Below are 27871 nucleotides of genomic sequence, written 5' to 3'. Positions count from 1 at the left end.
CTGGCCCTGCCCCCCTGCTGGGCACCCCCCCCCAGCCCAGCTCCCTGCCCCCCCCCTCGGAGGCGAAGTGCACCTGAGCAAGCTCCTCTGCCTCCGGCTGGCACCCTGCCCAGAGAAGGCTGCTTGGAGAGGGAAGCAGCATGGCTGTGGCTGGAACACTGTAGCCGCGGCTGCGCTGCTTCCTGCTCACAGGCTGCTCATGGGGGGGGGGGGATTTTGCACCCCACGTGACTAATTGGCATGCACCTGGGGCACATGTCCCCACCTGTCCCCGTGGCATCTACGCCACTGGGGAAGGGAAACGGAGTTTGTAAGCCCCTTTGAGTCTCCTTACAGGAGGGAAAGGGTGGGTGGGTGGGCTCCAAACCCTTTTTTGTCTCTGGACCTGTACTTTGGCCACCTTGCCCCCCCCCCCCCGAGAGGTTTTTTTCACCTGCTCTTTGGCAGGACTGCCTGCCTGCCTCAGCTCCCCCCCACCCGCCCTGAAGCCCCTCTGCCAGTCTGGGTGCCAACCTCCAGGTGGAGTCTTGACTTCTTCCACCCTTCAAGAACTGAAGGGTTCGATTCAAGGACAAGGTCCAGTTCCCGGGGCGGGGCGGGGCGGGGCGGGGGCTCCACGTACTGGCGACCCCTCCCAGACAAGAGGCCAGAAGCCCCTCCTCCCGAGGCTTGCCCCGCCTTCCGCGGCCCCGCCCATCAGCCCTTCAGGATCCCGCGCAGCGGCGGCCGCGAAGGGGGACTGTCTACTCTGCAGCGCGGGTGAAGGGGGCGAGGTCGCGACGCGATTGGCTGGCGCGTGAACGAATGCAAGGCGGGGACCAATAGCGCGGCCAGAGGGGCGGGGCCACTGTTCCGATTGGCCGAGAGCGCACCGGAAGTGTCTGCGCGTTAGATCCGTTGCGGGGAGCGTCGTCGGAGCAGGCCTCGCCGCCCTCGGCCGTCAGGAGCGCCAGAGGCCCCGGCCCGCCCTTCCCTTCCGCAGGAGGACCCCTCCGAGCGCGGTAAGCCCGGGCCGCCACCGAGGCCGCGAGGCGCAGCTGGGCGGGGCGCGTTTCCTCGGCGACGCGCGAGGGCCGTGGGGGGATGGGTGGAGGGGCGCGCGTCCGAGTCTGCGCACGCGCCCTTTCACGGGAGGGGGGGGCGCCCGGTCTCGGAGCATGCGCAGACAGTGCCTGTCCCCGCGCGGAGCGAATGGGGGCGCCCTGGCGCCGGGTTGTGTGGGGGAAGGTGCGCATGCGCGTGGCCTCGTCGTGGTCTTGGTTGCCCCTCCACCTTCCACGCCAGCCGGTGAGGGAGCCCCGCGGAGGAGGAGGGACTGCGCAGCCGCCACGGCCCTTCCCCCCCCACCCCAGCGACCCGGCCCCCCCGAGCCGTTGCATTTGCATCACCTGCAACCGTCGGAAATGCAGACGGAACCGGAACCGGGGTCCTGACCGCGACCCCGGGCAGCTGGGACCGCGCAGCCCCTTGGAGAGCACCGCCCGCGGCTCTTTCGCCCCAGCGCGGTCCTGGGCTGCCGCTCCGAAGCACAACCGGCACGTGGAGCCTGTCGCTGTTTTGCAGCGAGGTTGTAAAGCGAAGCATCTTTGCACACCAGGAACTGTTTAAAAAAGCGGAGCCGGCGGCGGCGATTTGGGAGAAGTGGCGGGAGTGGCCCAGAGCACCTTTGACTGGCTCCCGCCCCGTGGGAAAGGGAAGACACGTAACATCTCAAGAGCAGCGCAGTCAGGCCCCCTGTGCAGCTGAGAAAGGCCCTACACTTTGGGGTGTTGTGGGTTTTCCGGGCTGCAGGGCCCTGTTCCAGTAGCATTTCCTCCTGACTTTTCGCCTGCGAAAATGCTACTGGAACACGGCCACACAGCTTGGAAAACCCACAACGCCCCAGTCACGCCAGCTGTGAAAGCCTACACAGAGGAAACCCCCCCCCCCCGACTTTGTTCAGAAGAACAGCAAGCTCTCTGCACTTATTGCAGAAGTGTCTGTGTTACCCTATTATCTATTTAGCTCCTGTGACCGGTCTGTTCTACCCCAAATGTCTGCCTTCCCATCCCAGTTTGAATTGCCAATTGCCTTTGCCTCTATGTTTTGCCCTCCAGATGAATGGGCAGCCACTGCGAGAGGCAGGAGGCTGGACTTGATGGACCCTCGTTGGTCTGATTCAGCAGACCTCCTCGTTTATTCTTATGTTCTTGCATGTGTTAGTTACTAAGTTGGCAGATGTAACACAACCAAAACCACGTGGATCTCTGCACATGTTGAGTTAATGGCCTAATGTTGATTTTTTAAATGCGGTTTTGGTGAGTACTGGTGTGCTGTGCAAAAGGGAGCTGGGAAATAGGCCCCTGCTAAGTCTGCCTTCTGTTTTGAAGACAGCGTTGACTGAGGCTCCTTCATTAGGAGAGGAAGAGAGCAAACTAAGGGGTCTGCCCAGTTGTCTAACTTTTTTCCCCTGGGATGATCTCAGATGCTTTTATTCAGGTTTCTTCTAAAACAGTTTAAACAGAGAAGTCAGTTCTTCTTGCAGAGCTTTACAATTTGACTGGTTTCAGCCAAATGTAAGAATTCCTGCTCATGGCTGGCCCTGCAATTGTCTGTGCAGCTCTTTTCAGAGCTCAGCTGCCTTGGCAGGCATCCCTGTTGTCGTAGCAGTCTCCCCAGAACCATTCTGTAATTGTCAGTGGCCGTGGAGATGAATCGTTCCAGGCCCAAGTAAGACAGAGGGTCACCCTCCGGCTGCTGTGATCCAGCAGAGCTGAGGCAGATCTTGGTGTTGCTGTGAACGTTGCCTGGTTGCTTGTACAGGCGTCTGGCCAATGCGCTTGATGTGATGATGGGCAAACTCATTTTCTAAAAGAATGCATGAGAGAAGATCACAAAGGTTGCTTATTTGTTGTGTCTGTTGCTTTCTCTGTCAGTCCATAATTTGGATGATTGTGGGCACGATTCTGATGCCTTTGCCCCAGTGAGATTCCTCGCTTTACTGCAGCCTGCATTTACTTTATATACGTTCTCCATAGTCCGCTTTTCTTGCTGAGACTAAAGAAGCATTATATGCAGTAAGTCAGTACAGTCAAGAGGATGCAACGACCTGTAAACAGTGCAGTAATATTTGGGTTGCAGAAATTTGAAAAACAGAGCTGGAACAAAGAAGTTTCTTCCAACTGAGCTTCCATAGACTCAGACTACCCATTTCCTATAATGTCAATTATATAGAGGTCAGAGTTTTCCAGAGTAGACCTTTGTGAAGATATGAAGGCTGTTAATAACATCTACATTTAACAGTAATGTCAATGGGGTGTTGTGTGGTTTCCGGGCTGTATGGCCTTGTTCTAGTAGCATTTTCTCCTGACGTTTCGCTTGCATCTGTGGCTGGCATCTTTTCTATTTGTTGACCAGCCAGTCAGATCACAGAATGCTGATCAGGAAGAAAATGCTACACCCAAAACATGGCCTTAAGCCCTTAAGCTAATCCACAACACCAAGTGATTCAAACCATGAAAGCCTTCAACAATACAATGATGTCAACCCACATTTATTTCTAAGGCACTAAGTCTTTTTTCTCACAGAAAATGTTTTTGTTCCATCAGTAGTGTTTCTCTACTGGTTTTGGGGCATCGTCATTCATTATAAGATCTGAATTTTACAATAGTAGAAGGATAATTTAAATCTTCATTTTAGAGTATTCTGGAGAATCTCACTACCAGTTATGAAATCAGCGTGCCCTGAAATCTGCTCCGATTCCGTTGATGGCTCCCAGTGAGCAGCCATAATTAATTTTTTTCCCTGCTTCCTCCACTGTCAAGATCTGATAATGTGCGTGGGTGTTTGTGCGTTTGTTTTGTGCTTGCTGAGGGTATATTACTGTGCTTTTGTTTATCCTCCTAAAGTGAATTATCCTTTGTAGTTTGATGGACTGATTAGGAAGCTTTAATGAGCTTTCAGCAACAAGTTCTCATTGTAGCAGTTTTGGAATTAAATATGCCCTCAAAACAATTATGGTAGTTGTAACATTAACACAAGAGAGGCTGTAGACTGTTGTGCCTCTCTGCAGACGAGGAATGCTGGAGCCAGAAACACAAGGCTCATAAAGGTGCATTTCAAAAAACTACAAATTTTTTTATAAGAAATACATAGATCATTTTGAAATCATTGTGAGGTGAACGATCTTCAGTTTCATTTTGGCAACCAGGCCTTGCATATTTTTTTGTTGCTGTGTTTGTATTTTGCATGAATGCTTGCCTTACCCTTAGGTAGACCAACTTCATTAAAATATTCCCAAATTGGGTCTCCTTTGCTGGCTGGTGCCATTGCAGATTTTCTCATCCAGGAGGAGAATTATATGATAAACCTCAGGCTATACACATAAAGATCTCAAGACTTGTGGTATATTCTGCTCAAAAGGCTTCACTTTCATGTTTACTACTTGCCCCTCCCTCCTCTCACTGAGCTCCTTGTGCAGATCTGTTCCACTCCAAACAATCTTCTATTCACTGAACTTTTTGAAATTTAGCACTTGAAAGGTTGGTTCTGTACATCAACTTGCAAAAGAACAATGTGATTAAGGTATTTTCTCACCTATGTATGTTTACTGTGAAGAAGAGGCATGCTAATTGCTGCAGACACTAATTCAGTTTTGAGAACTGCAAAACCAGCCACTGTGATAATATCTTCTAGATGGAAAATTGTCCAAAATAATCTTATAGAAACCTCTGAAAGAGCATGAGATTGTGAATGGAATAATGGAATTTACTTACTAAAAATGTAAAAATAGCATGAATATACAGTCACATGCTACATAATTAAAAACTAATCCTTATTTCATGATGGATTACTTTTAGGACTATAACATATCTTAAATAGAAAACTGCTGAAAATACATTAAGATAGATTTTTCCTCTAAAAAGATTTTATTTAAAAAGATTTAATTTTTTTTCAATCCGATTTTTAATTTTTTTTATCTGCCCTGTCCAGTAGGCCGATGTTTGCAGTGGATGTAAGAACCATTATCTAAAGCTGCAGATACATCTTACCCATTTTGACCAAAACCTTGTCTTTCATTTCACCTATAAAAAAAATCAGTGTTTTTTTAGTGATCTCAAAAGTTTTCAGACTTGTATCACACACTACATTTGAGAGTAAAAATCTTGTCTACAGAAGCATTTCACTCATTGTGAAAGAGAAAATATATTCCTATGAGTGGGTTTTTTTCCCCCTCAAAAATTTCCAAGTGTCACTTGGAAATTTGAGAAAAAGTTCTTGAAATTGAATTCTTTCCTGCTTGGGTTTTTTTTTTAAGTCTCTACTTCAAATCTTTAATTGTGTGCCCAAGTAAAGCTGAAAGTCATTATTATCATGAGGAAAGAAGCAATGTTTGTAGAGGGACACACAGTCCTGTGTAACATAAGCAACAGATTACTGTAAAGTGTGTATCACAGGGCCACCTCAGCTGAGAGGGATATGCCCTAGCAAGGCTGGGTCTTCAGAAACACACGCTTTTTCTTCCTCCCAACTTTTTGGTGTTTAAAATATCTAGCCTGATTAAGAGTTCTGGAGTCCTTGAAAGTGTGCTTCCTTGTTCTGGTGCCAGGTGCTGTGGACACACCCGGCGTCCTCTTCCGTGAGGCCGAGCGGTTAGAACAAGGCTGGCGGGGGCTTTTCTCGCACGGACATTCTGGCTGGAAAACTCCTGGCTGTTTGACCCATTGCTTGAAATTCTGCCAGTGATCACTTTGATGAAAAAAGAAGAAGAAAGAAAGCAGCTTAATAGGGGATATTTTCAGTTCCTCTCCAGACTTCCCAGTTTCCCCTGTCATAACTATTCCGTTTTGGCCCTGTGAGCTTCCCAGATTGCAGGGGTGGTTGGGTGGGTGCGACAGACAGACAGACAGACAGACAGACAGACAGACAGACAGACAGACAGACAGACAGACAGACAGACAGACAGACAGACAGACAGACAGACAGACAGACAGACAGACAGAGTTCTGAATCTTCTGGTCTGCATAACTGCCTAACAGGGCCATGCCTTGTCTTGACATCTAAGCCAGGTGGTTCATCCATTCCTTTTTGCCCTTCAACATAGATAAGGACTGTGCTTGCTTGGTTTTCATGCTGGATGTACCCTCCTCCCGCACAGTTCCTGCCTCTTGGACAACGTTGAATTGGTGGGTGGAAATAAGAGTCATGTTTGAATGCCCCCCTGGTGAACTGCTCAATAAACAAAATTGTAGACCCTGGTGGTGTTTGAGAGTGCTTTTTGCCCTGGTCCAGGGCTGCCTTTCGGTGTGTCTGCCTTCACATGCTTTTGTGCCCAGGTGCTGCTCCCGTTAGTAGTTGTGCTTCCTGCCACATAGTTAAAACAACTGTCTTCCAGTGGTCTCCATGCCCATCCTCTGAATTACTATTATGCCCATTATTATGCCCATCCTCTGAAGAAAAGGCAGAGGCTCCTGAGCGCGTACTGAAAGACGTTGTGCCATGCTGGAAATAGTTAACCTGAGAAGCCCCCTAAGAATCCGAGGGTTGCGAGGATGGCATCCTTTGCTGCAGTCTTCACTCCAGAGAGGCTGCTGGACCATGGAGACTGGTTTCAGGTGCGCCTTTGAAGAGCCTTTGGAGAAGCAGCTGCCACATGAAGGCACGAGAACTTGGGCTTTGCGGGGCTCTGGCTAACTGGGCTGCTGAAGTGCTGCTGGCATAACTTCCACAAAGTTCCAGGTGCAACAGGGGGTGGGTGGGGGGAGGCCAAGCCCTCGGACTCCCTTCTGGAGTTCACTCACTGGGGTTGGGAGTATGTCTGAGGGACAGAACTTTTCTCAATGAAAACGATCTTATGGAAAAGTTGGGCTTTTCAGGAAGTCCACACGTAACACAGGGTAGCCATACGGATCCCAGGACTTCAGTTTGAGGCAAAATCCCAGTGAGGGTCCGCCCACCGAGTTGCCTGGTTCACGCTGCTACCGGTGATTTGGCCACCATAATGTTACAAAGAGGTGTGAAGAGTTTGAGGTTGCAAAATATTTCATGGGCAGTGAACTAGAGGAAGCTCGGAAAACGTTTTAGGGTCTCCTGGTGTGGAAACCCACACTGAACAACAGAATGGTACGTAGGTGGGGGAGAAGCCTGCTAGCTGGAGGGAGAGTCGCTCTGCCAAGTTCAGCCTGTGTAGACTTTTTTCTTGCACCACAAGTACTCCCAGCCTGTCGTTCGGACTCAGGTGCTGAGGCCAGTTTGGACTCTGGTCTACCACGTCTTAATGAAAACCACCTACAGTTTCCCCGCAGAAGACAAAAATGCTTTTGAGTTGCAAAAAACCAGGCATTTGTTATTTGTCAGCGACATCATTCTCCTTGAATCTTGTAGGTAGTGTGCATTTAAGGCATTTTTAAAAATTGCCTTCTCTACCAGAACGGCACCTGAACCACCAGACCGATGAATGATGCCAAAACAGTTGCGCCAGATCAGCAGTTCAGGTGGCCCAGAAAGTGAGTGGACGTAGGCGTGGCCGGGGTGCTTTCTGCCGTTTCGTTCTGGAGCTGAGCCGTCTGCCTGCGTGGCAAAATGCACTTTTGACCTGTGGAATAACTTCCGAAGAGCTGCACAGCCTCAGAACATCTAGGAGTGCCCTGACTTGAAATCATCAGTGTGTGTGAAACCAATGGGTGGGGAATGCTTCCAAGAGTGAATTACAAAGCTCTGGGTTCCCAGGCAAAACCGGAACAGTTTATTTCTCCTGGGAAGGAGAGCCCATGGATGCACAAGGAAGTGCAAAGAAGGTGGACAGCTGCATCCGATCAGGGCAGAGTGGCAGCATTTCGCATCTGAAGGGCACAGGTCCTGATTTAGGGTATCACTGAGCACAGAGGCTACATTGAATCCCAAAGACTCCCACTGACTTCCCAAGGTTGGCCCTTCGTGTGTCAATTGGGGCTCTCAGGACTTGGCCCAGGAAGGCTGTTCCTGAGCCGAAGCATCTCTTTTGACGTGCACGAGGAACACTTAACACTTTCAAGCAAAAACGGCTTCGAACGATTACATGTCAAGTTGTTCATGTTACTACGGTGTTGTGAAAGTTACTGGCCTGTCCACGCAGACTTTGAATATTTCAAATCTGGAAGCGAGAACCCTCGAGCCAGAACCTCCCAAACGTAAGCCGTGGGGGGCAGAAACAGCTCTGCTGAGATTATAGTTTGTTTTTAAAAGAAGCTGGGGCGTTTTTACTTCTACTTCAAATGAACCATTCTTCCTCTCCTTTGAGAAGGCCAAGGGCAAGTCTTTTTGCGCACAAAGTGATGCCTATTTCTGTTCTCCACTGAAAGGGAATTCGCAGCAAGCAGCACTTTGCGAGCGGCTGTCTCCATCTTGCCCTCCAGGGCTGCATTTGAGCCAGGCACGCCCGATCCTGACTCCAGGGCCTGTTAGCAGCAGCATGGAGCTGAAGGGTGCCCAGAGGAGGGGGCCTCCGAACACAGGCAGACGTTCTTTCTGCTCCCTGAGTGACTCTTACGAACGCCTGGTCTGGTCTGGAAATCAGCAGCGTGAAGCAGAAGTGGCTGCAGCCAAGGGAGGCGTCTGTTCCGAAGAGGACGGGCAGCTCTGCAGGAAAGCCAGTGCTGGTCATGCTCAAAATAAATCCATGTGATAGAAGAGGAAGAGGAAGAAGAAGAGCTGGTTTGTGTGCCCCACTTTTACCTACCTTTTGAGCAGCCCCAGATCAGCTGACCATCACCTTCCCTTCCTCTCCCCTGCGAAGCAGGTGGGGCTGAGAGAGCTCGGAGAGAACTGTGACTGGCCCAAGGTCACCCGCCAGGCCTCAGGTGGAGGAGTCGGAAATTGAAGCCAATTCACCAGATTAAAGTTTGCCTCTGTCAGCCCCTCCCCCCTGCGGGCTCAGTTCTGACACAGATCCAAGGTTGATATTATGATTTCCCTGGAAACTGGGACAGCAAAGCCTGTGGGGGTGGGGGGGGGGGGTGGGACTAGCCATTGGGCAAGACATGTGAGTTCTACCCAGTGTGCATCTTCTAAAGTGTGGCTATGTCAGTGAGGACCAGGAGCCTGGCTTTTTCCTACTCCCTTTCCCTCCCTGTCCCAAGGTCAGGGCTACGTATTCAGTATGCAAGAAGCACGTTCCTGGTGCTCCAGAAGCCCTGGCCGGCCCCACTGTAAACTCGCCGCCCTGCACGGGGTGGCCGCTTCCAGCGATGGGCTTTCAGGTAGTGGGCCCTTGCCCCTCCGGAGCCGAAGCTGTTCACAGAGTCATGGAATCACAGAGTTGGAAGGGACCCCCACGGGCCATCAAGTCCAACCCCCTGCCATGCAGGAACACACAATCAACATGTGTACCTTCTAAATGTTGGGTAAATGTTAAATGCTATTCCTGGGACGGTAATTTGGAAGTAAAAATTGGTTGCTTTTATTTGCTTGGAGAACCGCAGAGAGCGAGCTCTGGGCCATATTCAAGAAGCCGGAGGAGGGCAGGTGAATTCGTGAGGGGGGTGAGCGGGGAGTGTTTTTGTTTCTGTCAGGGGCCACGTGGGCAGCAGCCCCTGGTGAAACTGGCCATGGGATCTTGCTGAGAGACCTTTGGACAGCCCCTGACCCTGGCTAGTATTTGGATGGGAGACCTCCAGGAACAGCAGGATTTGGGCAGGCAGGCAGGCAATGGCAAAGCACTTGCGACTGTCGCTTGCCTTGAGAGCCGTGCAGCGTTGCCATAAATCAACAGTGACTTTACAACAAAATAAAAAGTGAAATCGTCAGGATTTTAGTGCCCCAGTCCAATTTCAGTTGCCATTTTGTTGTGTGTTTGTGTGTGACTAGCTACAAGGGGCGAAGGGGGGGTTTGGATACACATTCATGTTTATTCGTACATGCAGCTCGTTGAAATAATGAAGTGCCGGGAGATCTTGTTGGCCCCGAGGTCTGATGTTTTTTGTGCCGTTCCTGACCTGGGTTGTGATCTGTACACAAAAGCCATCTCCTGCCTGTGGCCCTCCTCAGTTCGGCTATGACCCAGATGTTCACAGTGTGCTGGATCAATCGCCAGTAAAAGATCATCATCTATACTGAGATTCCCGCGCAGGTCATTAAAGTTATCAGCTGCTGGTGTCACTCTCTGGGCAGATGTAAATAAAACCAACCAAACCCAAAACACCTGAAGCCTCCATCAAAGCCAAGGACAAGGCCACGCCCACTGTTGCTAGGAGAGTATTGGGTGGCCAAGGGTTTTGGGGGTGGGAAATCATTGGGTAAGATCATTGGGTAAGATCCCTCTGGAAAAGATCCATGCCTGCCCCCACCCCCCACCCCGCCCCCCCTGCATCTCCCCTCTCGAGTGGGTCCTGGAATCTCCCCTCTCAAGTGGGTCCTGGAAGGTCCCCATCCTTTAGGAACAACATCTTCCAAGGGGCATTTCAGGCAGCGCAGGAAGGCGGCAATTGTGCTTCTGAATGTGGGCACATTTTAGAGGGGATCCCACCTATAGAACTGATGGTTGTTGCTCCCTAATATTTTTGCAGGCTTACTGGTGCCTGCAAAGATCTCTCTGTCTTGGCACGGGCAGTAACTTGCATGCTGGAGCCAGTTGCTGTAGAAAAACAACGGGGGCGTCTGTGAAGAAAGACTGAACGAATGGTGTTAGGCCAGACCTGGGCATTAAACAGCCCGCGGGCCACATCCGGCTCGCCAGATGACCCTGACTGGCCCGTATGAGTCACAAATAGTAAAAAATGTTAACGTTTTGTCTACCATTGTTTTGAGAAATTTGTGTGAATAAATTACATTTTTTGGAAGGCAACCTCACTTTTTCATTGCATAACTTTAACAGAAGTTGTCAAAACAATGTTTTTTACTGCTTTTTTATATAAAGAAATACAATAAATATTATGCAGAATTGAGTTCAGCCTTTTGGCCCGGCCCTCCACAATATTTTCTGTTTCTTATGCGGCCCCATGGAAAAAATAATTGCCTACCCCTTCGCTAGGCAAGGGCTAGTCTTGACAATATTGGGGTAATATTCATAGTGTGGGCCCCTATTTATATGGTAAACCCCCTTGGACAGTTAGGCATTTTTCATCCTCTAATGGGAATTGATGAATAACTGCTAACCAGGTGCTTTTACACTCCTAGAACGAGTGCCGCTTGAACAAAGCGAATGGCGTTCCTTCCAAATCAAAACGTTCCTTCTTTCAAAGAGGAAACAGAGGTGGTTTCAAGTTATTGGCTTGTATAGACATCTGCCTGCAATTGTTCGCTTTTGCATATTGTTTCCCCAAAATAGATGGCAACAATTTTATATTAGAACCCCCGGGGGGCAACTAGCAGGACCGCCTTGCCTCGAGTGACTAGGCAGGAGCTCTCTGCTTCCTGGCTCTGCTGCTTTCCCGATTCTGCTTAATGAAGTCTCTTTTGAATGATGGCCCAGAGTCAAGTCGCTGAAAGAAGAAACCTGGCGGGATGTTTGGACTTTGTCTTTAATAGGTCTTTTACAAGTGCCTGGATAACATGAATAATGAAAGGCCCTTTGATTAAAATGGGCCTCCCCATTACTCAAGCGGCACTTTTTTTGGGAATGGTTAATTTTAAGATGAGATGTTGAGAAAAGCTAGAGGGGGTGGGGGTGAAGGGGTGGGGTCTCCCTGCAGAGGGAACGTCTCTGTGGTGGTGATTACTGCAAGCTCTGGAAAACAGGGAGAGTGCTTGATTCCCCCTTCAGATTTTATGAGTAGGCACATATCTGCAGGTTTATTAAAACCCCTATGATTACCTGATCGACATTTCTGTAACTGGGGACACGCAGAGCTCTGCTTCACGTTGCAGGTCTGAGCTGAATGTTTGAGGGGCCCGCCTTTTTGTGAGCAAAGGGTTTTCAGGTGGTTCTCCACCATAGTGGCCCGGAGGTGTTTTGATGGGGGGGGGGAGGGCACAGCTTCTGTGTCCATTCCTGTGGATTCTTTTTCTGCTCAGCTGTTGAATGCCCAGCAGACGTAGTGTTGGGAGCCCCCGGCCGTTGCCGGACTGCCTCATTTTGAGATCAGGTCTGCTGCAAGGAGAGAGTCTGTCCGCCTGGGGCAGTCCTAGCAGACAGTGGACGACTTCCTGGAGGACTTCTTCGGCAGACGACTGTGCTGTACGGCTTGCTGTTGATGTAATAAAGGTTGTCCAAGTGCCTCGTGGAGTGCCTTTCCTTGCTCCGTCTGGTGGTGTTTGTGCTTCGATGCTTTCTTTTCAATATGCTGATGATCTTTTCTTTGTTCCATAGCATTGAACAGACGGGTTGATTATTCTTTTCAGATATTAATAAAGCAGCGGAAAGAAGAAATATGAATAAGCCTCCCTCAAGGTCCAGCCCGGCACGAAGGTAAAGTACCGTGAAGCAGCCAGGTCCCCTAGGAAGGTTGGGCTTAGGGCAGAACCGAACCTGCCTCTGTTAACGCTGGATCTTCTCGGACAGGGATCCCGGTGGGATTCCTCGTTTCCAGCTGGCCGCAGCCTCGTGAGCAGCAGAAGGCAAGCGGTGTTTGCCTCGGAGCACCCTCAGAGCGCTGCCGCCTGTGTGACTCCGGAGCATCCCTAGAGGAAGCCAGAGAGTCGAGCGTCCTTCGGGCCGAACCAGAGAGGAGAGAGATGGTGGCAATGGCAGTTGCCCCCGAGGGCAGAGGCTGCAGGGAAGCGCTGTCTCTGGGACCGGCGGTCCCTTTCCTTGAAGCCGCGTTGCCCTGAGCACAGGGTCTCGGCACCTCCTGCGCAAGAGAACGGCCTCGTCTCTTGCTGGCGCTGCGTTACCTGTGTGAACCCGTCACACAAGTTCTTCTGCTGGCACTCGTGCAGATTTGCACCCCAGCCCCGTGTCAGGCTTCCGCTTCTGCTAAGTCAGGAGCGTGGGCATTGCCAGAGGTCCCAGCGATCAAAGCGCAGGCTGGTGCTGCAGCATCGTCCTTGATGCCCGCAGCCGTGGCGCGAGCGGTTACCAGAACATTGCGTTGCCCCAGTGGTGCGGCAAGCAGAGCGCAAGCAGGTGTCAGGGCGTTGCCCTGCTGGGAGAGGGTCTCCGGCCAGCGTATCAGTGAGGAGGGGCTCTCAGCCTCCTCCTTTTGAATGAATCCTGACCGTGGATGGGACCCACGCTGAGCCTGGGAGAAGAAGGGCTAGAAACGAAAACAGCCCATTCTCGTGACCAACTGCCGAGTTCCTCGCGTGTTGCTGACCAGAGCTGAGAGATCTTTTATTTGTTTTTGCTCAGGATCTCTCCACATGTGGAGATCCAGTTGAGCCACGCTGGGCAGGGGGCTCCCTGATGGCGGGGGCTGAGACACAAGGGTGCCTGTTCGGCGTGTGTCCTTCTGAAGCGAGTGGGTGGGGGTGGGTGCATCGGAAGAGTCTGCTGCAACTATTCTGTTCCTCTTGACTTTTCTAGGTGTTGTGGAAGGAAGGGTCAAGTATATCTTCCTAAGAGTCATGAAATTTGTTCTGAAAGATTCAGTGTACACATCATGGGGGTGACGTGCGAGTGATGCAAAGTTCTGAGCGTTCACACTGCCCCACAGTTCTCAGTGTCTGTGGGCCACTTCCTTTGGTGTACCTTTGGGACAGTGAACGCTTCTGCCGGGCAGCCCAGCTCTCTCTGGCCTCAGACCTGCCCTAGTTCAGACCTGGAGGCTGGGCCTGACACGTCTCAATCCCCCTCCGTATAAAAATCTCCTGGTCGCACATTCCTCACCAGGGGGTCCCCAGGCTACTCCCAAAGCACTGAAACGAGATCACCTCCTTCCCAGGTAAGAGCAGAGACATGCAGCGAGCAGCGGAACCAGGAGTGTAAGCCCTGGTGAACAGCCTTGGGTGTTTCCTGAGGTGCCTCCCAAGAATAGGCGCTGGCAGTAGGTGTAGGGGAAGAACTTCATCATTGAGGGGCCACCAGAGAAGAAGCCCCGTCTCCAGCAGCTGTCCGCTGCCACTCCAGCAGTGGGGGCTCATGTAGTCTGCAGGGGAGAGCTGAATGGGGGCCAGTGCTCCTCTGGGCACTCTGGCCGCAGGGCAACTTGTTTGCCTGGTGTCTGGAAAATCCTGGGCAGCCAGCTTTCGACACAGAAGGGGCTCGTTCTAGCCAGCCAGTCCTCTTGCCCCAGCGTCCCACGTCAGTCGTCTTCAAAGGACAGAACACAGAACGCTCACCTGGACAGTTGTGGCTGCTTCGTGCTTTTCCAGCCAGGATGCAGCCCCCATAGCAGCCAGAGTGTATTGCATGGTCAGGCTCCGAGGGCACAGAAAAGGGGCCATTAGCACCGCCCAGAGGGGGGTCTGCTCCTTTAGTGGGAGTGACGTGTCATGTGGAATGGCAGGAGCTCCGTTGCGTTCCAGCCACACACACAGATGTGTCCCTGAAGCAGCAGCAGCAGCAGCAGCTTTGGCTGTAGGGAGCATTTCTGCCCTGGGAGCCTTGAGTCCCTGTCTGGAACGCAGCAATCCTAGACTCAGGGTGGCCAGTGAGAATGAAGCCACTTCACTTCCTGGAACCGAGTAAGCACCTGTTCAGTCGCCCCTCAGGTGTCCGTGGTGTTCTGCTGGGGACTGGAGAGGGGTCACGGCCATCAGCAAAGGATGAGCTTGCGGGCGGCACTTGCCCGTCTGAAAGGGGTTTCTCGGTGCTTCTTTTAGAGACAACTATGGGTATGGAGACAGAGAAGTGAGGCGCGATCGCTCTCCCCTACGGGGCAGTCCACGGAGAGAACCAAGAGATGGCCGGGATTCCAGGGACGGGCGGGACCTTCGGATGAGAGATGTGCGTGACGCCAGAGACCACAGAGACCCCAGAGATTTCCGAGACCCTCGAGACCTGAGAGAGCCCAGAGACCTGAGGGATCCTCGGGACTTGAGAGAACCCCGTGAGCCACTGTATGATCGCTACAGGGATGATCGGGACCCTCTGCCCAGGTATGGCTTAACAGCAGGGAAGGGGGGAGTGGTGTCGAAAGAAGATGGGGGCAGGATGCCAGGTGATGGCGAAACCTGGGTGCTGCAGTCCGGGTACCAGGCTGCCGACTGTTCTGCAGGCGAGAAGAGGGTTATGACCGGTACACGCGCAACGAGGACTATTATCGACGGAGGGATGACCCGTACTATGACCGGTACCGTGATCACCTGGACAGACCCCCCCTGACTGCTGAAGGTCAGTGCTGGATGGGCCCCTGGCCTCCTTTTGCGGGGGGTGGGGTGGGGGGAGTCAGAGGAGGGATTTTCCAGTTGCTTTCCCCCTCAGAGCGCATGAAGCGAGAGGAACGGCGCCGGGAGGACCTGTACCGCCAGTTCTTTGAGGACATCAAGCGGCGCATTGATGCGGAGCGACCCGTGGACTGTTCCGTGATTGTGGTCAACAAACAGACAAAGTAAGAGCTGGGCGAGCAGACTGGGCCTTGGGAGGTGGGCTCAGCGATCCGTCTCCTCCCCTCTTGTGGCCACGAGAGGAGCAGCAGTGGCGAAGGAGGTTAAGAGCAGGTGCATTCTGATCTGGAGGAACCGGGTTTGATTCCCCGCTCTGCTGCCTGAGCTGTGGAGGCTTATCTGGGGAATTCAGATTAGCCTGTGTACTCCCACACACGCCAGCTGGGCGACCTTGGGCTAGTCACAGCTTCGCAGAGCTCTCTCAGCCCCACCTACCTCGCAGGGTGTTCGTTGTGAGGGGGGAAGGGCAAGGAGATTGTCAGCCCCTTTGAGTCTCCTGCAGGAGAGAAAGGGGGGATATAAATCCAAACTCTTCTTCTTCTTTGTGGGGAAGTGGGCGGCACGGGCACGTGGCTCTTCTGAGAGGGAGGGGCCCTGAGGTTCTCTGCTGCCGTCCCTCTGGCCCCGGTCAGGGAAACCGTGCCTAGGCTGGTGGTGAGGATGGCAGCGACCTCATGGGGGGCGGCTGCTCTGTTGCCAGGGACTACGCGGAGTCGGTGGGGCGGAAGGTGCGAGACCTCGGCATGATCGTCGACCTGATCTTCCTCAACTCGGAGATGTCTCTGCAGCAGGCGCTGGACGATGTCAGCCAAGGGGGGTCTCCTTTCGCCATCGTCATCACCCAGCAGCACCAAGTCCACCACTCGTGCACGGTCAACATCATGTTTGGCACGCCCCAAGGTACGACAGGTGGAGCCGGGTGTTTGTGGGGGAGGGGCAGCGGCTGTGGCGTCCCCTCCAGGGCGGGTTCTGCGCCACGGGGTTAGAACCCCGGTGTCCACTGTTTGGGTCATAGCACGGGGGTGTGGTGCCGGCTAAACTAATTCGGAGCTAGGAGATCTGCTTCTTGTCTCTGGGCGTGGAGCACTCGGAAATGCACGCACCGTTGCACTGAACGCTCAGAAGGGCGCAGCGCACCTGCCGTTTCCTTCCCACTCTGCTGCCACCCTCTTCACACAGTCATTGAACCGGGGCGGGGAGGCCAGTGAGACTTTGCTTCCTTCCTGTCAGCTCATTGCAGACGGCCTGTGCGCAGGCGCTCAGCTGCCAGGGTTAGGCACAAATGGGATTGTTCGTGTTTAAGTCGATGCCACGGGAGCCTGGGGGGCAACTGATAAACGGGATGAAATCATAACTTGAGTGAGCCCCACGGGGCTCCCTTTGGGAGATGCGCAAGCACTGCCTGGTGAAAGGTTTGCGCTGGGGTCAGGGTTGGCGCTGTTCAGGTTCTGCTGGGCTCCTGCCTGGCTTTGCTGCAGCCCTCTGGCAGGGCTGTCCCTTCTGGTGACTTGAACTGTTCCACCTGCATCTCCCATTGAGGGCCTTTCCTGCAGACCTTGTGTCTGCGAGGGCTTTCTGGGCAGCAGGACGGACAGCGAGCCCCTCCTTTGCTAGCGTCCAGCTTTGCTAGTGGTTGCAGAGGAAGGCTGGGGCCCTCCAGGTGGTGTTCAGGTTGCGAATGCTGGCAGAATGTGCTGTCCCGGGGGGCTCCTGGTCTGGCAGCAGTGAACATAAGAACGAACCTGCTGGATCAGACCAGAGTCCATCTAGTCCAGCACTCTGCTACTCGCAGTGGCCCACCAGGTGCCTTTGGGAGCTCACAGGCAGGATGTGAAAGCAATGACCTGCTGCTGCTGCTGCTGCTCCCGAGCACCTGGTCTGCTAAGGCATTTGCAATTTGAGATCAAGGAGGATCAAGATTGGTAGCCAATGGCACTGCCCAGACACCTGGAGCCCTTCCAGTTAGCGGGGAGCAGCTGCTGGGGCCTGCTAACAGGTGTTGGGATAAGGCGGAGCCAGACGCTGATGCCGCTGCTTTCCTTGCCTTCCCAGAGCACCGCAACATGCCTCAGGCTGACGCCATGGTCCTGGTGGCCAGGAACTACGACCGCTACAAGAGCGAGGTCCGGGAGAAGGAGCGCGAAGAGATTGCCAGGCAAGCCGCCAAGATGGCCGACGAAACCATCCTGCAGGAGCGGGAGCGCCCCTCGCCCACTGGGGAGGGGGTCCGCGGGGGCCACCCCCCAGGCATCCAGTCGCTCCTGAACCTGCTGGCCGACAACCGCTATTTGACTGCCGAGGAGACCGACAAGATCATCAACTACCTGCGAGAGCTCAAGGAGCGGCAGATGCGAGCCAGCGCGGACCCTCTTCCTGGTGAGTTCCTGGCTGCTGTCAGCCACAGGCCCTCTTCCCCCCAGTCATGCGGGTTGGGGGGGTCGGTGCCCTCCTCTGCCTCCCTCAGCAGCCGGGTGGGGGCTGTCTGGGTGGGTGGCATTGAGGCCAGTGCCTGAGCTGGGGCTGCTGGAGGGATGGAGTTGCCTGCTCTGCCTGCCTGCCTGCCTGCAGGGGCCTCTGAGGTCTGTGTCGTCTGCTCCTCTTCCCACAGCTTCCCTTCCCAGGCAACCCCTGGGGGCCTCGTCGGGGTCCTCTCTGGCCACCTCAGCCAGCCTGCCGAGCTCCCAGGCTCACCAGAGCGCCCAGCCTGTGACGCAGCCCGTCTCCGCCACCGCGGCTTCCAATCCCCAGCAGGAGCTGCAGGCCAAGATCCTGAGTCTCTTCAACAGCGGGACGGCTGCCGCCGCCGCCGCAGCAGCCGTAGCCAACAGCGGCACGGGTGTGGGAGGCGCTCAGGGCCAGAGCTTTTCCTCCAGCTCCGGCACTCCGAACCGGGCGGCGCAGCTCCTTTCCACAAGCTTAGCCCAGTCCCAGCCACGGGCACAAGGCCAGGGCGCCCAGTTTGTAAACCACTCGGCCCCGGCCAGGAACCCCGGCCCAAGAGCGGGGGCCCCTTCGCAGTCCTCCCAGCCGCTGTACCAGAACCGGCCCCCTGCCCCGGGCAACGCCCCCTCTCAGAGGCAGGCCCCTTCCTCCGGGATCAACTTCGACAATCCCAGCGTGCAGAAGGCCCTGGACACCCTGATCCAGAGCGGCCCCGCCCTCACCCACCTGGTGAGCCAGACGGTGGGCCAGATGCGGGCAGTGCCCCCTGCCCAGCAGCCCATGAGCTCCTACCAGCGGCATTACTGATGCCCTGTCCGTGCCGTCTCTTGCTGCCATTCCTGATGCCCTTGATTGTGCATGCCTCACTCCCCCCCCCCACACCCCCTTTCCCTTCTGCTCCCACCAAGGCGGAGGAGGCAGGGGAGGGCCTGTTCTCTTCCACAGCTGCTGATGTTGGAGCCGCTCCCCCCCCCCCCCGGCAGCCTGGCACCTTCCGTGCCAAGCGGCAGGGCCCTTCTTATTCCAGATGTTCAGATCTCTCTGTTTTTGATTTGACGTTGTAAAGCTAACTTTGCTTGGATGTCCGGTGGAGGTTTCTTTTGCAGTTGAGGCCACCCGTTTAGAGGCTCTCGGGAGTGGGGCACGTACGCCTTTCAGCCTTGGCCCTAGAGCTGTAGATGTTTCGTTCCTGAATGGTTTTGTCAGTTAGATAACTCTGTACTGTTAACAGGAGGACATACCTTTTTTTTAAAAAAAAAAGTAAAATAAAACAGTATTTTAAAAAACGGTGGTGTGTTGCTTTGCTGGCCGTTCCAGATGCTGCAGCAGTGTGTGTGTGTGTGGGGGGGGGGTGCGCCCTGGTGCTCAGGGACTGAGTGGCACAGTTCTTCCACCCAAATACTCTGTGACCAACTGGAAGCTCTTCTAGGTCAGCTGTTCTTCTTGAATGGCAGACATCTTGCTGCTCCGCTCCCTGTTCGCGTGGATTGCGGGATCCAGATCTCTGGAACGAGCAAAGGCTGGTTTGGATCCACCTCAAGAAACTTGTCTTAAACCTTCAGATCTGTATAAAGCTTCCACTTCACGTGCAATTCCGGTCACAACGTGGCTGCGAGTAAGATGAGGTTTTTTCAATGGCAGAATTAATGTCTGAACACTCTTTTCCTAGAAATGGTGGTTATCAACTCTCCATCTGAAGTTTGCAGTAAATTTTAATTAACATTTGGGTGAATAAACATTTCAAAACAAGGAATGGTCTCATATTACAATGGTGTGAAAAAATACAGAGTCTACTGATTTATTTATTTATGTCCCTCCTTTCTCTGCCTTGGGACCCAACATGTCATTCTCCCGTTTTATCCCCGCGACAACCCTGCAAAGTAGGGGAGGCCGAGTCTGTGGGTCTGACCCAAGGTCTCTCAGTGAGCTGCCAGGGCAGAGTGGGGATTTGAACCAGTCTTTAAAGCCTCGTGAACTTTTAGCCTGACACTGACCAGTACGCAGCAGAACGAAAGGGAGGGACTATATTCCCCAGAACAGCTTCCCTGGATCGCTGATTTCCGAAAAATTCAAGCTGTAACTTTCCCCCCAGCATTCCAATGCATCTGCACGGTCTGCAGACAAAAACTACCCCAGTCATAAAAATCCGTGTGTGTTTGTGTGTGTGTGTGTGTGTGTTTTCTTCAGGTTTACTGTTATGTGAGCAGCGTGAAATTTGGAAATTGCTCCAAGTCCTTATCAGAAATTAGAGAAGGGCAGGATTATCATTTTTCATTATAATTGGAAGTGTTATTACTGTTTCAGAAAGTTGTACTGGGGGGGGGGGGGAGAAATCCTGTTTTAATAAGTATCAGAATAATATTCCCCAGTACAGTGAAAACAGCCATCATGGCCTTGCTGAGGGAAATTAAAACAATACTTTTGGAAGGGCCTCCCTGCCGGCAGTGGCAACAGCCAGGGTGTGTGCGCGAGTGGAGGGGGGGAGGGAGAACGTGACCCGGCCCCCAACTAGTCTCTGGCACGTTGGCCTTTAAACTTGGAAGGACTGTTGGTTCTGTGGGCTCCAGTCATGGGGGGCATTTTATCAGATCATCAATATCTGATTGCCCGTTCCCTGTTGGATACTCCATGTGCTTTTTGTTTGGGGGAAAAACAAAACTATAAGGAGGAACTCAGCAGCCTTTGGGGAACCTTCGTAAACAAGGTGCAGATAACACCTGGCCCCAGAGTTGGCTGCGCTGCTTCGCACTGAGGTCCCAACTTCAAAACTCTTCCTAAGAGGTGGCATGCAAGGGAAGGGAAGGGGAGGGAGGGAGGGAGGGAGGAGTGGCATGCAAGGGAAGGGGAGGGGGCCAGCATCTGGACATGGCCCACCCACCCTAACGGAGCGGCAGCACATAGGCTGTCCTAAAAAGGGCATTTGTTTTTAAACTGACATCATGCCTTTTTGGTGAAAGGCTTTGGAGGCATCCCAGTGCAGCCATTAAACAGCGTGGTGATAGAACAAAATGAAGATGCTGATGAATAACCATCGCCGAGAGAGAGAGCCAGCAGGCGAAGAGAAAAGGATGGAAAAGTAGACCTTCCCCGTGGCTGTGGGAGAAGGCAGGCAGATGCTAAAGGCACAAAAACATTTGGGGAGCATGAAATATACCATTAATTCTGGAAATCCGCAGGGCCTGCAAGACTTGAGTTGTTCCACCGGGCCTTTGGAGTGTCCAGTCGCTGAGCATGGCGTCCCCCCTTACTCACTTCCCCCCCTTTTGTGGAGGCTTTTTAATAAATTGGGTTTGGGACGCCTGTTATTACTGTATTGACTGCTGTTTTAATGGATTTTAGTAAATGTAATAATTGCTTATGTGGTCACTTATTGTGATCTCTTGTTATAAATTGTATATGCGTTGATTTTGTTGTGCACGCCCAGAGACCCTCGGGGATGGGGCGGTATACAAATCTAAACAATAATAAATAAATAAATAAATAAATGCAAAGCAAAGCAGAACTTTTTAACCTAATGCGTAAGGGAAGAATGCAGAGAAAAACAAAGATTAAGAGCTTAAGGTGAATTGGGAAAGCAATGATAAGAAACTTGATGCCACTCTGCAAAAATGGAGGAATTTTTTCAGGATGTGAATATTCCACATTGGACAGAAACCGATGAGTTTGTGAGGCAGGTGGGGCTGAGAGAGTTCTGAAGAACTGTGACTAGCCCAAGGTCACCCAGCAAGCTTCATGTGGAGAAGAGGGGAAAAAAACCTGAAGACAAGTAGAACAGACGCTGTGTTACTCCCCTGCCAGTAAGCTGCAAGAACACTGGGCCCACACAAATGGTCCAGAACCTGCACTTTGCGAGTGATTGAAGGAAGGTATCCTGACGTGTTACATTTACTATGGACATCAGTGACTTGTTCATGTGGTCTGCACGCAATTTCAGCATTCAGGACGGACAAGAATCCAGAGCACCCGGGGGTAACCTTCATAGGTCCCAAGATGCTGTTGACCTCCGTTGTGGTAACTGGACCCCAAATTGGGGAGGTGGTGTGTTGGGCATTTGGTCTAAGTCCTCAGACTGATGTCATAATCAGCATCCAAATAGTAATGTGTTGGAGAGATTTTTTTTTTTTGCCCCTGCAAATAACTTTGCAAAAGCATCACAACTGCTTTCCTTCTCGGCTCCGATTTCGGAGTCAACAGATGCTGAGATACTTGAACTATAGGAAAGTCGTGAACCAGATGAGCTGTCAAAGGAGTCCGACTCCTTCACTGCCGGGCCAGCTGCTTCATCTTCAGCTCTGCATCATCAGGATGGGTTTTCTGCCAGTGTTACTCTAGATGTCCCCCCCCCCCACTCACTTCACATCCCCCCTCCTCTCCATCTGCCCCAAGGGCAGGCGAGGTCAGCAAGCTGCCCTCTCATCAATGGCTTCTATGGGTGTTTTATGTTCAAAGTTTCAAACCTTCTGAGGCAGCCGAAAACAACTCTGCAAGATACCGTCTCCTGGGTCCGGGATTCTGCATTCTTTCAGGTAAGTCCTGGGTCTGCGAGTTGCGCGTTAGTCGGCGTGCCAAAGGGTGTTCGTCTCCAGTGCCACCATCCCCAGAATATAAGGCCCAGCCTGTCTTGTCACCAGTGCCTCGAGGGATCCTGGTAAGGCTGGCTCTGAGCATGTACAAAAGGCAGAGCTGCCCACAACTTCTGCCCCCACCCCCCGGTTCACGAAGAGTGGTCTTCAGCACTGAAGCAGGATCTGAGTTGCAGTATTCTTTCTTAAGCGAGAAAGAAGCTTTATTCTTAAAGATTGTGCTAGCGCCTAGGTGTCAAAGTTGCGGCCCTCCAGATGTTATGGACTACAGTTCCCATCATCCCCTGCCAGCATGATGCTGGCAGGGGATGATGGGAGCTGTAGTCCATAACATCTGGAGGGCTGCAGGTTCGCCATCACTGTGCTAGAGTATAAATAGCTCTCTGGCCTAACAGATACAGATTCATGGAAAGGGAAAGGAAAACATGTCTAGTGAAGCTATACTTCAAGGTAGTTCTCCCTTTCCCAATTCCCTACTGGCCCTTTGTGGAGGAATTTGGGTCCCAGCACCTGGGCAAAGGATTGAACAAAGAACAAAGGGAGAATCTGCTGGCTGGGTCCCCGTCCCCCCCCCCCGCCCCCCACAGTCCAGAGTTAGGAATCGGGCCTCTCCTGGGAGATACTCAAGCTCTCCCAAGCGGGTCATTTATCACCGTAGGACTTTTATGATCGCCATTCATCTACTTCGTTTGACGCTTAATCCAGTGGGACCCAATTCCTGGCACATTTAATTGGAAATACACTGTTGCCGTGGCTACAGAGTCCCCATTCATAACACACACACCCCTTGTATGGCCAAAGCAGGGCTGTCGGGCCTATCAGGTGTTTGGCAGTGATCATCTGCCTGCTGGACAGAAACGGTGTGTGTGTGCGTGCGTAATGGCCGGAGCTCAGCCTTGTTCCCTTGTGTCCAGGGTGGACTCCTTGGAGAGGCTGAGACGACCTCCAGAGACCTGCTGGAACCATCCCAGTCCTGCACTGATACCTCCTCTGCTGCCAAGGAGGCTGCCCAGCATAGCCAGCGATGAGCGTCAGGGTAGGGTGGGTGGGTGGGTGGGAAATGATCCATTAGAAGTGATCCCTTCCTGGGACAATACTAGTTACTGAATGGATTGTTTTGTATGCTATTATTGTGAACCGCTCTGAGTCCTGTAGGAGATTGGTGGGATACAAGTGGAATGGATGGATGGATGGATGGATGGATGGATCGACCGTGGACCAGACCCGGACAGACAGGTGATCGGAGCAGGCCAGACGAATGATTGAACGGACCAGTGAGATAGACCAGATGGATGGATGAATGGATGAATGAATGAATGAATGAATGAATGAATGAATGAATGAATGAATGAGTGTAACTTCCGGCACTGCACCTGCGTTTTTAACCTGTTATTTCATTTCTATTTCAAGGTTTAGAATTTAGGGCCCAGGGAACAAACTGTTATCAAGCTCACATGGGCAGTTAGTAAAATATTCCCATATTACCAACTGCTAGAGCCTCCCTCCCCGCACCCCAGTCAGTCTGGCCTGCATCAGGAGAGAGAAAGCCCGGGGGCGGGGGGGGGGGGTCTGAGAAGACGACGAAGAAGAAGAGCTGGATTTATATCCCCCCCCTTTCTCTCCTGTAAGGAGACTCAAAGGGGCTTACAATCTCTTTTCCCTCCCCCCCACCCCCAACAACAAACACCCTGTGAGGTAGGTGGGGTTGAAAGAGCTCTGAAGAACTGTGACTAGCCCAAGGCCACCCAGCTGACATGTGTTGGAGTGCACAAGCTAATCTGGTTCACCACATAAGCCTCCACAGTTCAAGTGGCAGAGCAGGGAATCAAACCCGCTTCTCCAGATTAGAGTGCACCAGCTCTTAACCACTACACCGCGCTGGCTCTCAGGACTGAGGGTATATACAGGAAGTGTTTGCCACGCTGTTAATTGACTTGTGGTTAAAGTTGTTGCTCAGAGAAAGCCCAGAGCTTGACCAAGGGGACTGCTGGTTCCTTTGCAGGCCCCAGCCAGAGAAATCCAGCATCCCGAGCAGCGACTGGAAGGCGAGCCACTGAGGGGCATCAGCGGGGAGGCAGCCCTGCCCTTCTTGGAGGGGATGCATTGAGCTCGCTTGCAATCATGTCTGTCCTCCTGGGCACCTTTGGCTGGGACTCACTTTTGTTCAGAGCGCCTTTTCCAAAGGACACTGGAGATCCCGTCTTTCCAAATGCTGCTACCGTTGTAGCCATGATGTTTCAGTTATACAAGGCATCTAAAGCTGTTGGGTTTATGATAAACACCAAGACAACTTCAAAAGGAAAGAAGAGACTCTGAGAATTAACAAAGCTTGGCTACCAGTACTTAAAAACACCAAAGCAAACCCCAGGGGCAGGCTAAATTCATGAACAATGGACTCCACCCAAACACAGGATTTACATTCACCAATACTACTGCTGCTGCTGCAGGGCATGAAAATGTGAATCACTCCCTGGACTGATAAGCCCCACCCGCAATACAATGCTATCAACCACATCTTTGCATAGCAAGTTCCACCCAAACACTTACTGATTGGTTCCCCACCCTGGGACTTGGACAATATATGCCCCAAACATTTCCTTCTCTCTGGACACAGTGTGCAACAGACTTCCCTCTGTGATACACTCTGAAGATGCCAGCCACAGATGCAGGCGAAACGTTAGGAACAAGATCCACCAGACCATGGCCACACAGCCCGGAAAACCCATCAGAACCAGTTGAATCCGGCCGTGAAAGCCTTCGACAATACATTGAACTTCACATTTGCTCGCTAAGTTTCAAGGATACTGCCATTAATTAACTTGCATTCCCCTCCCCTTAAAAAACACCTCTCTAGAGTGTTGCGGGTTTTCTGGGCTGTATGGCCGTGTTCCAGTAGCATTTTCTCCTGACGTTTCACCTGCATCTGTGGCTGGCATCTTCAGAGGAAGAACCTCTGAAGATGCCAGCCACAGATGCAGGTGAAACGTCAGGAGAGAATGCTACTGGAACACGGCCATACAACTCAGAAAACTCACAGTGATGCCAGCTGTGAAAGCCTTCGAAAATAAACCCCTCCCTGATCAGAAGCCTGTAGCCAGAGTTCTGCTGGGCTCCACCTAGCTCAGGGATCTGCAATCAGCGGCTCTCCAGATGTTCATGGACTACAAATCCCATCAGCCCCTTTGGCCATGCTGGCAGGGGCTGATGGGAATTGTAGTCCACAAACATCTGGAGAGCCGCAGGTTGCAGACCCCTGACTAGCTGTATCCAAGATGGCGCCCTCAGGCCCTGGAATGGCAGCCAGGCTCCACGAGCGTCTCACAAACTGAGCCCCGACGTAGGACGCCGGTTTCACAACTCACAGCAACTGTTCGTGCGGAATACTGTGGTTTATTCTCTCACAGAAAGGGCAAAAGTTGCCATGGCCAGTAATGAAGGGTGTAATAAAATCCTTTTATTGCATTTTGTGCAGACAGGAGTCTTGGAAAAAATACAGTACAAGCTCTGAAAAGCATCAACACAAGCAGCTGTCAACAGAGGAGTAGCCACAACCCCATATGGATATCTATTGGCATAGAGAACATCACAGAGGGGCAAGCCCCAGGCAGCCGAGGCGGGGGGGGGGGGGGGGCACAGAGACACTCGCACCGAGTACAGGCAAGCCTAATGCACGTTCCTTTGGATCTGCAACCCGGTTTATTTACAAGGAGTCCACGGTTTGGCCTTGCTTTGCACACGTAGTCCTAGAACACAAAGCTTATGAATGAGCGGGCTCACGACAGCGATTGAGATATTGCACTGGAATCAAAGGTCACTCGGATGGACGGGAAACAGAGAAGCTACATCAATTGGTTATAAAGATTACTGAATGAGCTGACTGAGGTTTGGGGGACATTCATAACAAAGATATTGCACATGGAGCACAGAAAAAGTGTGTTGAACCAACACAAACGTGGGTCTCTGGGTCCGTCCCTTGCTGCGCTCAAGTCCTGTCGAGATACACAAGCAGGGCGCCTGCTGGGCATTCCCTCTGGAGCCTCCCTGAAGCGGAGGGTTCGTCAGCCTCTGCCCCCCCCCCAAGGGGGACCCCACTTGCATAAGCAGTACAGCAAGCTGGTTTGGGCTGGGGGCCCCCTTTCCAGATGTTATTCCCCCTGCCATGGTTGGGGGCCAGTTGGGGCTGGTGCCGGGGGGGGTGGGCTTTTGTTGTTTCTCCAGCAGGGCCTAGGACGGAGAGCCCCCTCCTCCACTATGGGCCCCTGCGAACTGGAGGAGGCCCAGAGGAGAACAGCGCACACTCTCACAGGGGCCAAGCGTGGGGGGTCAGAAAGGGCAGGGGGTGTAAACTAGCATGCAGTGCTACCTGCTAACACTGGCCCTCTCCAGCATGAGGTCTTGGGGAGAGAAGGGGCAGCCACACAACAACTGGGGGGTGGGGGGTGGTGGCAGTGCCCACAGAAAAGGCCCTGCTGCCAAGAACGAGCAGCACACTGCCACGGGGTGGGGGCGGGGGCGTTTGTCACTCCTTAGGCTGTGCAGAGGGTCCCTGCTGTGGCTGGAGAAAGGTGTCTCCCAGTCGTGCCGCCCTGAGAGATCAATGCATCTGTGTGGCGGGCCAAGGGGTCTCTGGTGGTGGCCTGAACTGAGACTCCTGGGAAGGGCCAGAGCCACGGGTCAGCGGCTCGGCCTGCTCTCCCGCCTGGCTCAAGCAGGCCCTTCCGGGGGGTGGGGGGGGTGGGGGAGACCAGGGGCTGGCCGGGAGAAGAACACGGGCCGCTCCCCATGCTGGGCTCTGCTCGCTCAGGTGAGGAGGTCGGCGGGCACAGAGGCGTGACGCTGAGCTACAGGACGTGGAGAGTTTGAGGCTTAGCAGGCGGCACTTGGAGTGGAAGCTCAGATCTGCTGTGAATTCGGTCCCGGTGGTTCTGGCCCTTTTCCCTGATAAGAACCCAAAGAGGCTCAGGAGAGGCCGAGTGCCCGGAGGAGGAGGAGGAGGAGGAGGAGGAGGAGGAGGAGGAGGAGGAGGAGGAGGAGGAGGAGGAGCGACAGACGCCGCGGGGCGGCTGCCCTTGGGCGCCCAAGCAGAGTCTCCAAAAACTCACTGCTGCCGGTTACGGCACTTGACGCTTGAAAGAGAAGTCCAGTCCTGGCTACTGCCCCCCCCCCCAACTGGGGGGCAGCGCCGTCACACGCACACCCGAACCCCTGGTCAGTGACCGACGGACGGCCAGGGGGGTCCCTGTATTGTTTCTAGATATATCTTCCTTTATGTATAGACTTCATCTGATTTCTCTTCACATAAATATGACCACTTTAAAAATACATGTCCTGTGCTATGTACATTATATACAGCCCCTCGGCAGGGGCAGCGTCTGACCGGTTTCTAAGAATTATTCACATTGGTTAAAAGCTCCACAGATGGTTTCCTGTGAGAGGGGGGAGGGGGGGTTCACAGAGCTCCACAGCCTCACATGCAGTCATGTTTTGGTATCAGGAGGAGGCGAGGCAGGGACAGGGTGGCCGAAGGGGTGGGGAGGGGTCTCGGGGAGGCACCCTCTAGCAAAACAGCCCCACTGCCCTTTGGTAAGCTAGATGAGAAGGGGATCGGGGGGGGGGGTGGAGTCTTC

The 27871-nt window shown here is 53.0% G+C and overlaps 1 protein-coding gene across 2 annotated transcripts; it reads left to right on the top strand.

The window, feature by feature from the left end:
* The first annotated feature begins 852 nt into the window (after positions 1 to 852).
* On the top strand, positions 853 to 18947 carry NCOA5 (nuclear receptor coactivator 5). Of its 2 annotated transcripts, XM_048496612.1 has the most exons (8): positions 853 to 1001; positions 12295 to 12361; positions 14656 to 14931; positions 15051 to 15166; positions 15257 to 15383; positions 15920 to 16119; positions 17272 to 17595; positions 17828 to 18947. In XM_048496612.1, the coding sequence occupies exons 2-8, from the start codon at positions 12324 to 12326 to the stop codon at positions 18466 to 18468; spliced, it is 1722 nt and encodes a 573-aa protein (XP_048352569.1). In that variant the 5' UTR covers positions 853 to 1001; positions 12295 to 12323; the 3' UTR covers positions 18469 to 18947. The 2 variants fall into 2 exon arrangements, with proteins under 2 accessions (XP_048352569.1, XP_048352570.1); XM_048496613.1 differs by lacking the exon at positions 12295 to 12361 and having other exon boundaries at positions 854 to 1001.
* Positions 18948 to 27871: the final 8924 nt, after the last annotated feature.

The sequence above is a fragment of the Sphaerodactylus townsendi genome, linkage group LG05 (genome assembly GCF_021028975.2).
Source record: "Sphaerodactylus townsendi isolate TG3544 linkage group LG05, MPM_Stown_v2.3, whole genome shotgun sequence".
NCBI lineage: Eukaryota > Metazoa > Chordata > Lepidosauria > Squamata > Sphaerodactylidae > Sphaerodactylus > Sphaerodactylus townsendi.
This window is presented reverse-complemented; position numbering and strand designations above follow the sequence as displayed.

Bases quoted from the DNA above. Each gene is read 5' to 3' on its own strand.
- NCOA5 (XM_048496612.1), top strand. From the start codon at position 12,324: ATGAATAAGCCTCCCTCAAGGTCCAGCCCGGCACGAAG. The intron at 15,167-15,256 runs GTCAGTGCTGGA...TTTCCCCCTCAG, and splicing joins ACCCCCCCTGACTGCTGAAG to AGCGCATGAAGCGAGAGGAA. The intron at 16,120-17,271 runs GTACGACAGGTG...TTGCCTTCCCAG, and splicing joins CATGTTTGGCACGCCCCAAG to AGCACCGCAACATGCCTCAG.